Raw genomic sequence first — 17,968 nt, forward strand, 5'->3', positions numbered from 1 at the left:
TAGTTTAAGCTATATGTGATGTGATGTGGTACATGTCTCATTTTGTTTCAGCTCATTTGGACTGATGGATAACATCAAATCAGCTTTTGCTTTTGTCAGGTCCTAGCCATGCTTAGTGTGTAGCTTCTGTGCTAGCTTGTTTATCATCTTCACATCACTGCAGGTCATAGTATCATTGTCATTGCAATATTCATTGTGACATGTTATTCATGTCATGTTAATTGCAGCAAAGTTTCGTTTGCTATATCAATGTTTTCTGCATACTTTACAGCACATGGTGAAACAACAAAACCTACAAAGAGGTTCAAAGCCAGCATGTTTTAACCTCAGTCAATCAACAGCAATTATAAAACATATACATGATCTGTGGCATGGCACAGAACCAGATAAGGCTGTGTCAATGGCTGTGTTCTCAGACGGCTCTTATGATGTTCCTCCAGGTTTGATGTTTACAATGCCAACAGTGTGCAAAGATCGCACATGGAAAATCAAACAGGTAAGAATAACTGAACATTCACAATTATTTTATTTAACTAGCAATTATGGTACAGAAAAATATAGTGCATGTAAACAGAAAAATAAGGTATAAAAACATACAAAAATATTAACAAACAAGTATACATGGCAAGTGAAAATGTACAGACCTTATTAATTTCACAATTACATTCTAGGTCTATGTCCAGGGAGCTTAACTATGTAGTACACTTTGGAGAGGCCATAATGAAGTCCTATCAGTCTCCTTGAAATTTTCTTATTGGTCATTCATGAATAATGTGGCCTGCTGTTTTTTCCATTGTACCACAATCATATTCAGGGCTGGGTGTAATCCACCACTGATAAAGGGATGCAGTTGGTTTTGATGCAGCTTCACATCTGTAGGTGATATAGGCAATACTCTACAAGAACAGAGTTGCTAAATGTCATTACAAATTGTGGCAAAATGATATATAATATTTCTCATAAGATGAGAAGACTACAGAGTATTCACAATACATTTTGTTATTGACACTGAAAGTTGGAGCTCTTAGAAATTGTAATGAGTAAAATTTATATTGCCATCCACATAGAGCTATCATAATTGACCTCATAGGTTACATTTACATTAAACATGTACTTCACTAAGTTGTTGTTACAGTGTCTACTGTTTAAATATGGCAGTTGTAATGTGATGCAAGGCCGGAGGTCCGTCACTACTGATGTGGATCTTAAAATCCTGACTGCATGATTGGTGTATTATAATGTTTCTGCTCTGGTTCAGAGTTAATCATTAAAAATGTTTACTAATGGAACTGATGAGAGCTGCAACATTATGACGAAAGATTAGACATTTTGATAAAGCAAATAAAAGAAATGAAAATCATAGTTCAGAATCCACAAAGCTGGTTTTGGATGTCAGTTATTAATAGGATGATACCAGACCATGTATCAGTGATATAGGTTTGAATCACTAATGCTGGCATGCATAAAAATGCATACAACAAATTGCAATCAGATTTTGTAAACCATGAATGGACAATGAAGAAAATTTCTATGGTTGTTCATGCAAAATTGCATATAGGCTGCTACAATGGTGACCAATCAGTTGCATCACCTTATCAAGACTTCCACATTGTCTTGCCCCAAATTAATGCTGAAACAGATAAATACAGGTCAGGACAAAGTAGATGGAGTATAATACACTTTAGATAAGAACATTTCAGAGTTTAACTGATGTACTGTTATAGAATTTGTATATTAAAATGCTGCATCTCCAACAAAAGCATGCAAGTACATTGGGAGCGCAGACAGAAGAGGGTGAGGGAGATAAGATCCCTCTCTAAAGATACTAGAATCATTTGTTTCAACAGAGATTAGTTGTAGAGTCACAGATCACTTTTATATAATTGTTTACTATGTTGCATCATTCCATCTATGGAGAGGCAGGCTGTCCAGGTAATTTAGAAAAAGGGCTACTATAGTATTACAAGCCTACATCACAACTTGTCATGTTGTTATAAACCTATGCTGAAAACGTTGTTAAGAGTGGTGAAGGATATATGGGCAACAGAACAGTGAGTTAAAAATAAACCATCATGCAAAAGTTTATTAGAAGACAGTTATTAAAAGTATTCTTCGTGTGACAATCTCTTTTTGTGATTTTTAAATAGAATACTCAAAACCATAATATACAATGTAAAGCCACAAATAGGCTATACTACATATATTTGGAACTTGTGTTTTAGAACTGATTCATATGCATGTGTGTGTTTTTGTGTGTTTTATTTTAATGTATCTATCTGATTATTTCAACGTAAAAATCTTACTTTTGCCAGAGTAAAGATTATAGTACCATTTAGCTGATGATTTTGTTGATATATCAACTCAAAAGTATCACCAGATGCCATCGGTTAATCAGATATTTTCAGAGCAAAAATATCATTAATACTTATTATAATACTTATTATAATATTGTTACATTCCAGCCTGGATTTTCCATTGTTTGATTCATTAATACTTATCTTCCACATAAAATAATCTAGTCCAGGGTTTATTGATCATAAATAATAACCTGACATGTTTGTCTATATTCTTCCAATACATTCATTCCTGATGCAGCAGCTAAATTCACAATTTTTCACTATCATTGATTCAATTTAGTTGACATTATCATTGATCCCATTTAGTTGATTAACTCAAATCCAATATTCGATATTACAGTCAGTATGAAATACAACAAATATCTGAGCAACAACAATAACACATGCCCTGCTTGACTTTGCACCAGCCTTCATGTAGATATGTAATAATCCATGACACCAAACTCATTATTAGATGTTTGCAAAGATGTCATGAAAAATTACATACTCACAAAAACTTCAGTGTAAAAGTATGTTTTCCAGTCATGAGGAAAATGTTTAACACAGTTTGTTTTCTTAAATAATTATTTGCATTCAAACAAAATTTCATAAAAATATCAATTGTAAACAGTTAGTTCAAAAATCTAACTCTCTACAAAACAGCATAATTATTTCAATTTTTAGCAAAGGCCTTGCAACAGTGGAAACACTGGTTCCCATCAGATCACCAAAGTTAAGCACTATCAGGCTAGGCTAGAACTTGAGTGGATCACTGTCCATGTCTGCAACTGCTGTTGACAAGCAGTGTACACTCAGCCCTTGTGAGGCCAAGAGCTACTTGATTGAGAAGTAGTGGCTCCAGTTACAAAAACTGAAATTAGCTGGGAGAGCAGTGTGTTGACCACTTGCACACCATATTCACATACAGCGATGCCTATGGTGAGAGGATGACACACCAGTCATTCAGTATCGTTGGACCTTACAAGGGCTGTTCAGATGGAGTAGTTCTGTTACTAACATTTACACATGTTTCTCACACAAGAATTACATTTTTTGGTTCAGCATGTTACTTTATACTTTATGTTATGCATTACTAAACAGTCTTGTTATATCCATTCCAGTATTCTGGAACTCCCAAAATGATAATTTTGCCTCAAAGTGGAATTAATATTTCTTCAAAATTTGACAATTTTGTTTCAGCTAATTATAAACTTATAAAAATGTTGTTACTAACTATTAAGGATAATACATTTGTTAATGACACAGTGTTTTTAGCATCAACTGGTACATAATCTACAATTTTTACATACAACACTAAATAATGAATCACAAACATGATAGGTGTGTGTGGGGACTTCAATTTCAAGTGACAATCTGTTGTATGCAATTACCATTGTCAGACATTTTCTTTGAGTGAAGTTGTATGATTGGAGTGCTGCTTGCATTAGTCTGTTCTTTGCTTTTCAATTGTGTCAATATGCTGTGCATGTTCTCAGCAATATTACACATAAAATACATTCTATCTTATTCTGCAGTCTGCTCATGTGTCGTTACTTCTACCCACCTGGAATTCCCACAGTGTGTCTGCGACAAGCAAACCAAGATTTTTTGACAAAATTCAAGATAAATAAAGGAGTGCTTTGCAGCAACAATAACAAGTTACAAGGAGCAACATATACTATTACAATTTTCTCAGCATGCTGACTTAAATTGTGGTTCTCCAAGTGTTTTTAAGAAATCTGCACAGACAATGAATGTGATGAAAAGTGTAAATGACAAACTGCAACAATTTTCATAGTGTCAATAATATGGAACATTTGCATAGACCAGGGCCAGCCAAATGCTGCACATTGTGCAAAGGTGTGGAAGTGTGGCACAGTTGTGCACATCTCAGCCAGCAGGCAATGCGGAACGACAACATCTGTGACTAGACACATATAGCAAATGAGTGGTGATGGTTCTGCTTCTTGCTTACATGGAACCAGGAGGACCAAAGCACAACTCAGTCTTGCTTCCCTCTGGCAACTGTAGCCTTATGTGACACATACTGGGAAATGGTGAGTACTGCATAAAAGCAAAGAACGGGAGATCTGTGTTCTCAGTCATTTAAACACAACTGGGAACTGCAATTCCTCCTGACAGCAGTAGATGAAAACTTGCAGTTTTTACTGTGCTGCTGAATAATAGGTGGCCAGCACAAGTTCATGATCAAAAGAAACTACAACTCATTTCATAAAGATGAGTGTAGTACCCTGAACAGTGAAGAACAGCAAGCTAAATTAAGCGTGCTTATGAAAATGGATGAGGCACATCAACAGGTTTGAAATCTAAATCATAACAGTTGATACCTTTTGAACTCTTCATTACTTATTACTGTACAATGTACTGTTTTCAATTTTTCAGAATGACAATCACAGTACATCTGTTGTCAGCAAGTTTCAAAATTATATCCAGGAAACAGTTTTCTGGAGAGGAGTTTGTAAAACACTGTGTCATTAAGGGTACAAAACTTTTGTGTCCCATAATCATTCACAGGTTTCAAGAAATTGTCCATTACAAACAAACAGTGACATGACATAGAAATGTTATGGCTGATGATGTGCACAGGCAGTTAATAAATAAGGCTAGTAACTGTGTTGCTTTCTCTGTTGCATTGGATGAAGCAACAGATCATACAGATACTGCTCAGGTGGTGATATACATACAAGGTACTGATAATGATCTGTGTGTAACAGAGGATGTTTTGGACTTAGTGGCTTTGAAAGGACCTACAACAGATGTAGATTTACCCCAAGCAGTCAAGCAAGTGATTGATGGTGTTGGTATGGATTGGAAATGGTTAATCTCAATGACCACAGATGGAGCATTGGCAATGCAAGGCCATCAGAGTGGACTCATAGCACTGATGCACAAAAAGCTAGAATGTACGGAAGAGACATTGTCTGGAATTCACTGCATTCTACATAGAGCAAAATCAGTTAAGTAAGCTATCTGAAAACACCTGGGCTTACACATTGTGAGTTTCAGCAGTTCTTGGAGGAATTAGGAGAGGAATATAGTGACATATCTTACTATATTGAAGTATGCTGGCTCAGTCAAGGTAAAATGCTGAGAAGATTTTTTGATTTATGATTGGCCATGTACATTTCTTACATAGGAAGGGAAAGAAAACCAAATTAATAGATCCTTGCTGCATGTCAGACCTAGCATTTCTCATTGATATTATGTCTCACATGAACAGCCTGAATGTCATTTTGCAAGGTGAAAGCAATTTAATTTCTGATATATCAGAAAAAGTAAATGCTTTTGAATGGCAGCTTACTGTCTGGAAGAGCCAATTATTGTCTCACAACACTGCACTTTTCCCTACCCTTAATTTGGTCCACGAAAGTGCTTGATATCAAGAATACATGTCAATAATTGTAAAAATTAAGGAGGAATTTTGAGCATGATTTGCAGATGTTATGAGTGTGTCTCCTACCATTTTATGTTTTGCACAGCTATTTTCAGCATCATTTGAAGACGCTCCAAATCATCTACAGATGGAATTAATCAATCTGCAGTGCAGTACACAGGTGAAGCACCAGTTCTTTGCAGTACCCAGTACAAAAGAATTCTAGTAAAACTTTCCACAGCAAGAATTTTCACACATGCATCACAGAACTATGAGAATTATGTTCATATTTGGATCTAGTCATGTGTGTGAAAGATTTTTCTCCATAATTAAAATGATCTCCCCCCATGAACCATGGACCTTGCCGTTGGTGGGGAGACTTGCGTGCCTCAGCAATAAAGATAGCCGTACCGTAGGTGCAACCACAATGGAGGGCTATCTGTTGAGAGGCCAGACAAACGTGTGGTTCCTGAAGAGGGGCAGCAGCCTTTTCAGTAGTTGCAAGGGCAACTGTCTGGATGATTGACTGATCTGGCCTTGTAACACTAACCAAAACGGCCTTCTGTGCTGGTACTTCGAACGGCTGAAAGCAAGGGGAAACTACGGCCGTAATTTTTCCTGAGGGCATGCAGCTTTACTGTATGATTAAATGATGATGGTGTCCTCTTGGGTAAAATATTCCGGATCTCCGGGCAGGGACTACTCAAGAGTATGTCATTATCAGGAGAAAGAAAACTGACGTTCTGCGGATCGGAGTGTGGAATGTCAGATCCTTTAATCGGGCAGGTAGGTTAGAAAATTTAAAAAGGGAAATGGATAGGTTAAAGTTAGATATAGTGGGAATTAGTGAAGTTAGGTGGCAGGAGGAACAAGACTTCTGGTCACGTGACTACAGGGTTATAAACACAAAATCAAATAGGGGTAATGCAGGAGTAGGTTTAATAATGAATAGGAAAATAGGAATGCAGGTAAGCTACTACAAACAGCATAGTGAATGCATTATTGTGGCCAAGATAGATACAAAGCCCACACCTACTACAGTAGTACAAGTTTATATGCCAACTAGGTCTGCAGATGACGAAGAAATTGAAGAAATGTATGATGAAATAAAAGAAATTATTCAGATAGTGAAGGGTGACGAAAATTTAATAGTCATGGGTGACTGGAATTCGGTAGTAGGAAAAGGGAGAGAAGGAAACGTAGTAGGTGAATATAGATTGGGGCTAAGAAATGAAAGAGGAAGCCACCTGGAAGAATTTTGCACAGAGCACAACTTAATCATAGCTAACACTTGGTTCAAGAATCATAAAAGAAGGCTGTATACATGGAAGAAACCTGGAGATACTGACAGGTTTCAGATAGATTATATAATGGCAAGACAGAGATTTAGGAACCAGGTTTTAAATTGTAAGACCTTTCCAGGGGCAGATGTGGACTCTGACCACAATCTATTGGTTATGACATGTAGATTAAAACTGAAGAAGCTGCAAAAAGGTAGGAATTTAAGGAGATGGGACCTTGATAAACTGAAAGAACCAAAGCTTGTACAGAGTTTCAGGGAGAGCATAAGGGAACAATTGACAGGAGTGGGGGAAAGAAATACAGTAGAAGAAGAATGGGTAGCTCTCAGGGTTGAAGTAGTGAAGGCAGCAGAGGATCAAGTAGGCAAAAAGACGAGGGCTAGTAGAAATCCTTGGGTAACAGAAGAAATATTGAATTTAATTGATGAAAGGAGAAAATATAAAAATGCAGTAAATGAAGCAGGCAAAATGGAATACAAACATCTCAGAAATGAGATTGACAGGAAGTGCAAAGTGGGTAAGCAGGGATGGCTAGAGGACAAATGTAAGGATGTAGAGGCTTAGCTCACGTGGGGTAAGATAGATACTGCCTACAGGAAAATTAAAGAGACCTTTGGAGATAACAGAACCACTTGTATGAACATCAAGAGCTCAGATGGAAACCCAGTTCTAAGCAAAGAAGGGAAAGCAGAAAGGTGGAAGGAGTATATAGAGGATCTATACAGGGGCAGTGTACTTGAGGACAATATTATGGAAATGGAAGAGGATGTAGATGAAGATGAAATGGGAGATACGATACTGCGTGAAGAGTTTGACAGAGCACTGAAAGACCTGAGTCGAAACAAGGCCCCTGGAGTAGACAACATTCCATTAGAACTACTGGCAGCCTCGGGAGAGCCAGTCCTGACAAAACTCTACCATCTGGTGAGCAAGATGTATGAAACAGGCAAAATACCCTCAGACTTCAAGAAGAATATAATAATTCCAATCCCAAAGAAAGGAGGTGTTGACAGATGTGAAAATTACTGAACTATCAGCTTAATAAGTCACAGCTGCAAAATACTAACACGAATTCTTTACAGACGAATGGAGAAATTAGTAGAAGCCGACCTCGGGTAAGATCAGTTTGGATTCCGTAGAAATGTTGGAACATGTGAGGCAATACTGACCCTACGACTTATCTTAGAAGCTAGATTAGGGAAGGGCAAACCTATGTTTCTAGCATTTGTAGACTTAGAGAAAGCTTTTGACAATGTTGACTGGAATACTCTCTTTCAAATTCTGAAGGTGGCAGGGGTAAAATACAGGGAGAGAAAGGCTATTTACAATTTGTACAGAAACCAGATGGCAGTTATAAGAGTTGAGGGACATGAAAAGGAAGCAGTGGTTGGGAATGGAGTGAGACAGGGTTGTAGTCTCTCCCCAATGTTATTCAATCTGTATATTGAGCAAGCAGTAAAGGAAACAAAAGAAAAATTCGGAGTAGGTATTAAAATCCATGGAGAAGAAATAAAAACTTTGAGGTTCACCGATGACATCGTAATTCTGTCAGAGACAGCAAAGGACTTGGAAGAGCAGTTGAACGGAATGGATAGTGTATTGAAAGGAGGATATAAGATGAACATCAACAAAAGCAAAACAAGGATAATGGAATGTAGTCGAATTATGTCGAGTGATGCTGAGGGAATTAGATTAGGAAATGAGACACTTAAAGTTGTAAAGGAGTTTTGCAATTTGGGGAGCAAAATAACTGATGATGGTCGAAGTAGAGAGGATATAAAATGGAGACTGGCAATGGCAAGGAAAGTGTTTCTGAAGGAGAGAAATTTGTTAAGATCGAGTATAGATTTAAGTGTCAGGAAGTCATTTCTGAAAGTATTTGTATGGAGTGTAGCCACGTATTGAAGTGAAACACGAACGATAAATAGTTTGGACAACAGAGAATAGAAGCTTTCGAAATGTGGTGCTACGGAAGAATGCTGAAGATTACAGGAAGTATTGAATAGGATTGGGGAGAAGAGTAGTTTGTGGCACAACTTGACCAGAAGGAGGGACCGGTTGGTAGAACATGTTCTGAGGCATCAAGGGATCACCAATTTAGTATTGGAGGGCAGTGTGGAGGGTAAAAATCATAGAGGGAGACCAAGAGATGAATACACTAAGCAGATTCAGAAGGATGTAGGTTGCAGTGGATACTGGGAGATGAAGAAGCTCGCACAGGATAGGGTAGCATGGAGAGCTGCTTCAAACCAGTCTCAGGACTGAAGACCACAACAACAACAATTAAAATGAAAAATAAAGGTGTCAGTCTAGCATTAGTGACAAAAATCTTGGCAAATGCTTGCATTTATCAATGTGAGGTGTGTTTGTGCTTGATATTGACTTTATCATTTCTCATCATCAGTGATAACATGTTTCGGAATTCTTTCTTTTTTCTAATTTAAAATTGTTATTTAGTAACTGTGCCTCCTCCTCCTCCATGCTACATAGGCAAACATTCTCATCTGAAAAATTTGTTATTAAACCAGTTGTTCAGCATATACTTACATGCTTGAAAATTATCCTTTAATTATTGAGAGATGTGTGATACTCCTGCCATGAAGCGTATATAGGTAACTAATCTGGGCATACAACCAGTCCAATATATTTATGCACCATTTCTTAAAGTTTTGTTTTAGAACCATGATGTTTATTGATAGGGCAATGGAATAACATGATACCTTCTCATGGTTGCATTACACACTGTGAAAAGAGCATGAGAGTGCTCCAGGTACAGTGTATCCCAGATTGTGGCTAAAGTGAAGCAGTGACATCTGTGGTTAGAGACATATACTAAATGAGTAGTGGCAGTTCCATTTCCCTGTTTACACAACTGCTAAGTGTGCAAAGCGTGACCAGGAAGTTTCACAGGTGCAGCATCTCCACACATGTGCAGAATTTCTGGCCAGCCCTCACACTGAAAGTGTTTGGCACAGTTTGATCCTCTCATTGACTTAGAAAATTATTCAGATCTTGTCCTACAACCTCAGGTCAGTGTTTACTTTTGTGTTTCCTGGACATACAGACCTGTGCAGCATCACTTGACATAATTTTATTAGTGCATCTGCACCAGTGGAAATGCAGGATGATTTGAAGTTTTCTCCACTACTCAGAAATTTCAGTGAATATGCTTATATTATTAATGGTGTGGTACAAGGGTAGTTTGAAAAGTTTGTAAAGTGGAAGAAAGAACTTACATCAGTGCAACTTATTTATTTTTCCTTGTAGTCTCCCTGTACACTAATGCACTTCATTCAGTGCCTTTATCCCATTTCAAAACCTAGACTCCTGCAGGCCTGCAAAATACCTATCAACTTTGGCTGTCATTTCTTCATTTGAAGATAATCTCCATCCACAGAAGAAAATATTGATCTTGGGGAAGAGATGGAAGTCTTATGGGACCAAAGGAGGTGAATAAGGTTGGTGTGACAACAGTTTGTATCTCAGTTCATGTATTTATGCCATGGCAATGACACTTGCACATGGGCACACACTGTCTTGATGAAAAATGACTGTCTTCCTTACAAAACCTGGGCTTTTGTCATGTATATATTGCTGTAGTTGGTCCAGGAGGTTATCATAGTATTCTCTCATAATTTTTGACCAATGGGAAGATAATCTGTCAGCAGAATACTTTTCAAAACCCAGAAAACTGAAGTCATGGCCTTTCAGGCCAATGATATTTCCCTTGCTTTCTTCAGCAGTCATGAATCAACACATTTCCAGTGTGTTAATTGTTGTTTTGTCTCTGAGGCATAGTAGTGGACCCAAGTTCCATCTGTGGTCACAAACTGGTGCAAAAAGTCTTCTTGGTTCCTTTGAAAACAGATCAAACATTGTTTGGATTTCTGATCCTGTGTTAAGAGCTGTGGCACACATATAACAGATAATTTTCTCATGTCCAGTTCCACTCTTAAAACATTGTGTGCCTATTCAGATGGGATGATGACATCTGTAGAGCTTTATAAATTTCTTGCATTTTCAGTTGGCAATCCTTCATGAACATCTTATGCACGTTTGCAACAATTTCTGCAGTAGTGGCACTTCTTGCTGACCACTACATGGATCATCATCTAAGCCATCCTGATCAAATTTAAAATCATATATCTACTTGGCAACAGTTGAATACAAAGGAACAAAGTTCCCCATTTTGTTCTGAAAAGTGGCAAGAATTTACATTGCTTTCATACCTTTCTTTACAACAGACTTAATCACTTCTTCAATCTTGATTTTTTCAAACTTCACTAATCACTACATAGGAACAACAACAGAGAGACATCCATATCACAGATCTCTCTACCCAGTGCACTGACAGGTCAAGTGTTTACACTTAAAGGATGATGTATTATTACATGGGAACCTCTACAAGCTAGTGCTGATATCTGGTGGTGATTCCATGAACTTCTAAAACTGCTCTCATAAATCACCACCTGCCACCAGCAAATTTAGAAATTTGATAAGGCAAGAGTGACTTTGCACCAACAATTAATTCAATCACTGGATCAGCAGCTGCAGCAAGTGATAAATGGACAAAAATTGGGCAGTGGAATACCTTCACAGTTTTGGAGACTCTTGCATGACCTGATAGACCCAATAAACTTGCCAGACAAGACCGTTTGAACACTTTCATTAACTAGATTACCACCACATATTCAGACACTGGTGATTCTGTGTGAATATGGGAATCTAAATTATAAGTAGCAGGCAGCATTTTTGCAATTCTGCAATCATGACAACACTATTATGGAAGGAGCAAAATAAACAAATTGCTCTGCTGTTGCAGCTGTTTGCCAAAGGACACTGAATGCTCACAGAAATACAAGACAGTGACATCACAAGTAAACACCAAAAACTAATGGCAATGACAGATGCCAGCCATCTACATCGTTTGGCAGTCAGCTTCAAATACTGGTTCTCTAAATTTTCTTAATAGTGTTTCCCAAAAGGAAAGCCACCTTAACTCCAAGGTTCCCATTCGAGTTTCCAAAGCATCTCTGTAATGCTTATGTGTTGTTCGAACCTACCGGTAACAAATCTAGCAGTCCTCCTCTGAACTGGTTCAGTGTCTTCCTTCTATTCAACCTGGTACTGATCCCAAACACTCAAACAGTACTCAGGCATAGGTTGCACCAGCATCCTATAGTGGTTTCCTTTAGAGGTGAACCACTTTTTCCTAAAATCCTCCCAATAAACTGATGTTGACCATTTGCCTTCCCTACCACAGTTTTCACATGCTAGTTCCACCTCATATCACTTTGCAATGTTATGCTCAGATCTTTAAATGACTTGACTGTGTCAAGCTAAACACTTGTAACACTGTATCTGAACATTACAGGTTTGTTCTTCCTATTCATCTGCATTAATTTACATTTTCCCACATTTAGTGCTAGCTGCCATTCATTACACAAACTGGAAACTTTGTCCAAGTCAGCTTGTATCTTCCTACAGTCACTCAACCTTGACACCTTAACGTACACCACAAAATCATCAAAAAATGGCTCCAAGCACTATGGGACTTGGCATCTGAGTTCATCAGTCTCCTAGACTTAGAACTACTGAAACTTAACTAACCTAAGGACATCACACACATCCATGCCTAAGGCAGGATTCGAACCTGCGACCGTAGCAGCAGTGTGGTTCTGGGCTTGAAGTGCCTAAACCGCTCATCCACAGTGGCGAGCACAACATCAGCAAACAACTGCAGACCACTGCCCACTCCATCCGCCAAGTCATTTATGGGTATAGAGAACAACAGCAGTCCTATTGCACTCCCGTGGGGCACTCCTGACGACACCCTTGTCTCTGGTGAACACTCGCCATCGAGTACAACTTACTGGGTTCTGTATGCTGCAGTTGTACCTCAGAGTACATGAAACTTTCATCTGGAATTTCATGATTGCAGATGTAAATGAGCCTTTATGCAGTGCAATTTTTAGGACAGTTTCACCTCTCTCCTGATTTAGCAGATGGCACACTTTGACACACGAGCTGCAGAGCATCTGTGATGGGCATCATTGGTAGACCGCTCCCCCCTTTCCCTTGAAGCACCCATACAGATAATCTTCAAATTCCAAAACAATGATCAATAACCAATTGAAGAATGCATATCATCCTCTGAAATCAGTTCTAGAAGCTATGAACAAGAAGTATGAAGACAAAAGAAAAGAAAAGTTATATGAGGATAACCAACAGTTAAAAACAAAATTGTCTTACAAGACAATGGAACTAAAAGTGGTTAACGTGTGAATAGAGAAATTCAAGAATAAAAGAGCTCATCCCAGGAACTCATCTGTGGATCATACACCATGTGAACTTGTAACAGTACTGAGTGACATTTGTGAACAACCAGAGGAGCACATGTAATATGACATGTGAGGAGGAGAAAAACAGTTTATGATAACAAAGTATGCCAGTAACACATGAGAAATCTTACTCCATCATGCAGGTCAGCACCACAAAATGTAAATAACAGAGCACATACTACCACCCACAGTGATATCAGTGTTCCCAGTGTTCATAGGAAAAATATATGAATAGTGATATGGTTCACAGGATAAATATCACATCAGGGCCACCAGTTTTCCACAAGACTGACTGGCTAACTGTGGACAAGTTATGAGCCTCTCAGGCCGTTATAAATAAATTACTACAAGTGGGAATAGTACACCCTCCAGACAGTCCGTGCACATCCTTCACACATTTAGTGACAAAGAAAAATGTTTTGTACCTCCTGTGTGGTGACTACCAGGCTCTTAACTCCTGTACAGCACCAGATCAGTACCCAACACCTAATATCTTAATATTCAAGATTTTGCATGTGCATTTGCAGATGCCTCCATATTTAGCATCTTGAAATGCCAGAAAGTGTATTTGCAAATCCCCAAGAACCCCAAATATGTACAAAAAAGTATGATAGTTACACCATTTGGACTATATGAGTTTCTTTTTGTGCCCTTCAGATTAAAAAATGCCACTCACACTTGGCAACAGTTTATAAATAAAGTACTCCATATCGTCTAGTTTCGATTTTCTTACTAACATCTTAGTATATTCTAAGCGACCATTATATTCACACCCTCATACAATATGGGATGATCATGAATGAAGAAAAGTGTCAAGTACATAAACAAGAACTCATCTTTCTAGCTCATTCTGTGACACTGATGAGTATTAAATCCATACAGTAATACATGGATCTTATCCATCAGATGTATGGGCCAGAAATTTTCACAAATTGCGACACTTCATTGGCAGCAATCAATTTCTACCCTCACAATATACACCAGGCTGCCAAAATTCAAGTGCTGCTGACTGACACATCAGCTAGAAAGACTGCACAAGGTGAACAAACACTGTCATGAATGAGTCAAGTGCAATGTGCATTTGACCAAATAAATGGTAGTCTACACTGAGCTGTCACCTAGGTACAGCCATTGTCTTTGGCACACTTATCAGTGATGCTAGTGGAACTGCTACAAGTGCAGTTCTGCTGCAAATGGTCAGAGGCCAGCAACAGCTGCTATGGTTTTTTTCTCAAAAGCTTGTGGCATTTCAATGCAAGTGATCAGCTTACAGCCAGAAAATGTTGGCACTTTACAAAGCAGTGAAGCATTTCTGAGAAGACAGTGAAGGCAAATCAGTCACAATTTTTACAGACAATTAGCCACAGGTGCACACCCTCCATAGCTTGAGCAAGGATGGTATCCCATGCTGATTCTGTCACATGGATTTTATTAGCTAGTTCCCTACAGATGTTCAACATCTTAAGGGAACAGACAGCATTGTGGTCGATTTCCTCTCATGTGCAAATGCAGCGTCAACACCAATCATGAAGAGCTTGCAGCAGTGAAACAGCAGAATTCACAAATGAAAGAATTACTACAAGATTCTGCTAATGGATTTGAGTTATGGCAGGAATACTGATTTCTGGAACTGCTACTCAATTATGGTGTGATATCTCCCAAAATTGTGTACTTTGAGTAGTCCCGCAAAATTTCAGAAAACTGTTTTCCACAAACTGCACAACATGGCTCACTCAGGGGTACAACCAACTACAAAACTGGTTATGGAATATAGGGTGACTCTCATAGAGAAGATATCAGCAGGAACTGATGGTGAGTGAAAATGCAAAATTTGTACAGTAAGCATAAGTACTGAAGTAAAACAAAAACTTTGTGTAAAGAAATAGTTTAAGACCAGTAGATATATGGATATGGTAGCAGAGGTATAATAAAGTACAAGGTGTATCAAAAAGAATATACATGTTTTGAACACTTATGTTTATTAAACTTTAAGACATACAAATATTAAACTTTACACACATATTTACAAACCTCTCAATTTCAGATTACAGATGTTCAGTACGTCCTCCATCAGTGACACAAACAATATCACATCGATACTCAAATTCCTCCAATACTCGGGCAAGCGTGTCCTTCATCACTGATGTTACAGCAGTATGGACCTGGTTCTTCAACTCTTCTAGGTTCTGTGGGAGTGGTGGTACACAAACATTGTCTTTAACGAAACCCCACAAGAAGAAGTCAGAGGGTGTCAAATCCAATGACCGTGGAGCCCAGCTGAGACATGCTAAGTTGCCAGCTCCTTGATGATCAATCCAGTGGTTCAGTAGAGTTTCATTCAGATATTCACGCACTTGGGGACTCCAGTAAGGGGGTGCCACATCTTGTTGAAAAATGAAGTTGTCTTTGTGCAGCCTCAGAAAAAACCAGTTTTGTAACATAGGGAGGTACTGCAGACTGTTAATTCTGTTTTCATCAAAGAAGAATGAGCTATAAACAGATGACTGGGATATCACACAAAACACATTTACTTTGGGCGAATCTCATACATGTTCAGTGGCTAACCAGCGACTGTGGCTGAGTGGTTCTAGGCACTTCAGTGCAGAACTGCGCTGCTGCTATGGTCGCAGGTTTGAATCCTGCTTCAGGCATGGATGTGTGTGATGTCCTTAGGTTAGTTAGGTTTAAGTAGTTCTAAGTCTAGGGGACTGATGACCTCATATGTTAAGTCCCATAGTGCTAAGAGCCATTTTTTTAGTGGCTGCATATGGGTTCTGTTGGCCCCAAATTTGAACATTGTGTTTATTTACCTAACCACTAACATGGAAAGTCGCTTCATCACTGAACGTGATGCACTGTGCAAAATTGTTATCATTGTCAATAGCATCAAAAATCTTGTTAAAAAATGCCACATGTTTGCATTTGTCATCAGGACACACAGCTTGTAACAGCTGTAACTTGTACGGCTTCGTAACCAACCAACATTGCAAAACATCCAAAATTGTTGTTGTAGGCATTTGTAACACCTGACTGGTACAATGAGTTGATTTTGAAGGACCACATTGGAAAGCAGTTTGAATTCGTGCAAAATTTTCTTCAGAGACACGAGGGCGGCCAGGACTCTTTCTTTTACATACTCATTCTGTACCTAGAAACTGTTGATACCATCTATGAATGTTCCACCCATTCGGAGGATCAATTTGGTACCTCAACCTGAAATACCTTTGCTCTGTAATCACGGAATTGCACTTGCAGACTCGAGAACACAAAATGATTTCTGCTGAAAAGTAGCCATTTTAAACACATGATGGTTACCAAGCAAAACAGAAGACAACTGACATCTAGCGGCTAATAATATAAACTAGACTACGTATTTGTTTCTCCACTAGCCGAGCTAAGGAGCAGTGATCGATAGTTTGGACAAAATAATATTTTGTAATACATATATTCTTTTTGAAACACCCTGTAATTCCACTGAAACCATAATTGACCTGAGAATATCAGTCTTATTACAAACAACAGATGTTAACATGACAATTTTCCATGAATATCCATTTCAGTTGAGACAATTTCAAATGCAGTTATAATCCCTCTGAGTTCCTCAGTGAAACATGTTCAGCAACTCACAAGCACGATCACAGAACATTTTTGCTAAGCACTGAACTGAGTTGTCAATATCATTTTAAATCAAATGACACACCCACTTGGCCACTGCATCAACAATATGTCTACTGTCAACAATGTAGTGTTTGATGAGCGACAAGCCACCAATGATGGTTGACTCATCCACACTGGAAGTGTGGTGCTGCAGGTGCTGGTTCTGATTCTGCATTTAACGTTTGACGATGCCACTATGGCTGCAGTGCATTAGGACTTTGTTTTTATGAAACAGATCTGATGATGGTCATTAAAGATCGAAACCGGTAATCTGTTAACAAAAGGTTTGTGACCATAGACGTAAATTAAAGGAAACTTATAACAATTAATATACTCACTACCTTAAAATATACACATATATTAGACAATAATACTATGTAAAAAACATAATGTTCAAATGGTCAGCCACAAGGCATCCCCTTGTTAAGATGTGCACTTAGTTAATGGAATTACATTTTCATCTGTTCATTACAGGGGAGATGAGAGGTCAAACATTTTGGATAGCCTTTGGCCTAGCCATTTTTTGTATACTTATTGGAAGAACAGGCCTTCTGTAGCTATACTACACACATCAAAAAAAGTTTTGCATCACCCCAGTTCCCAAAACTCCTGAAGATAGCCATTGACAGTGGATGCTGTATCACAGACACAGTCCCTTGGACTGTTCAGAGATGTCACTAAACCCGCCCAAAGATATAAACACCCATGCTTGAGCAGCGCTTATTGGATGGAGGGGTTCCAACAGCCAATCAGTTCCAGTCATTCCACTAGGAAGGACGTACACGGCTCGTGTTGTCTGTAGTTCAACCATGCCTAGATGGTCAATACCATGGTTCAATTGTGTCCACATTGTTACTTTGTGCCAGGAAGGGCTCTTAATGAGGGAAGTGTCCAGTTGTCTCGGAGTGAACAAAAGCGATGTTGTTCAGACATTGAGGA

General features: G+C 38.5%; 1 protein-coding gene across 1 annotated transcript in view; it reads left to right on the plus strand.

Moving 5' to 3' along the window:
• Positions 1-275: 275 nt before the first annotated feature.
• Positions 276-17,968, plus strand: part of LOC126164933 (uncharacterized) — a 35,130-nt gene continuing 17,437 nt past the window's right edge. Inside the window, exon 1 of the mRNA XM_049920279.1 lies at positions 276-496. Coding sequence (XP_049776236.1) covers positions 401-496 — 96 coding nt within the window. The 5' untranslated portion in view covers positions 276-400. The remainder of the gene's footprint in view (positions 497-17,968) is intronic.

This window comes from Schistocerca cancellata, chromosome 1 (assembly GCF_023864275.1).
Source record: "Schistocerca cancellata isolate TAMUIC-IGC-003103 chromosome 1, iqSchCanc2.1, whole genome shotgun sequence".
Lineage (NCBI taxonomy): Eukaryota > Metazoa > Arthropoda > Insecta > Orthoptera > Acrididae > Schistocerca > Schistocerca cancellata.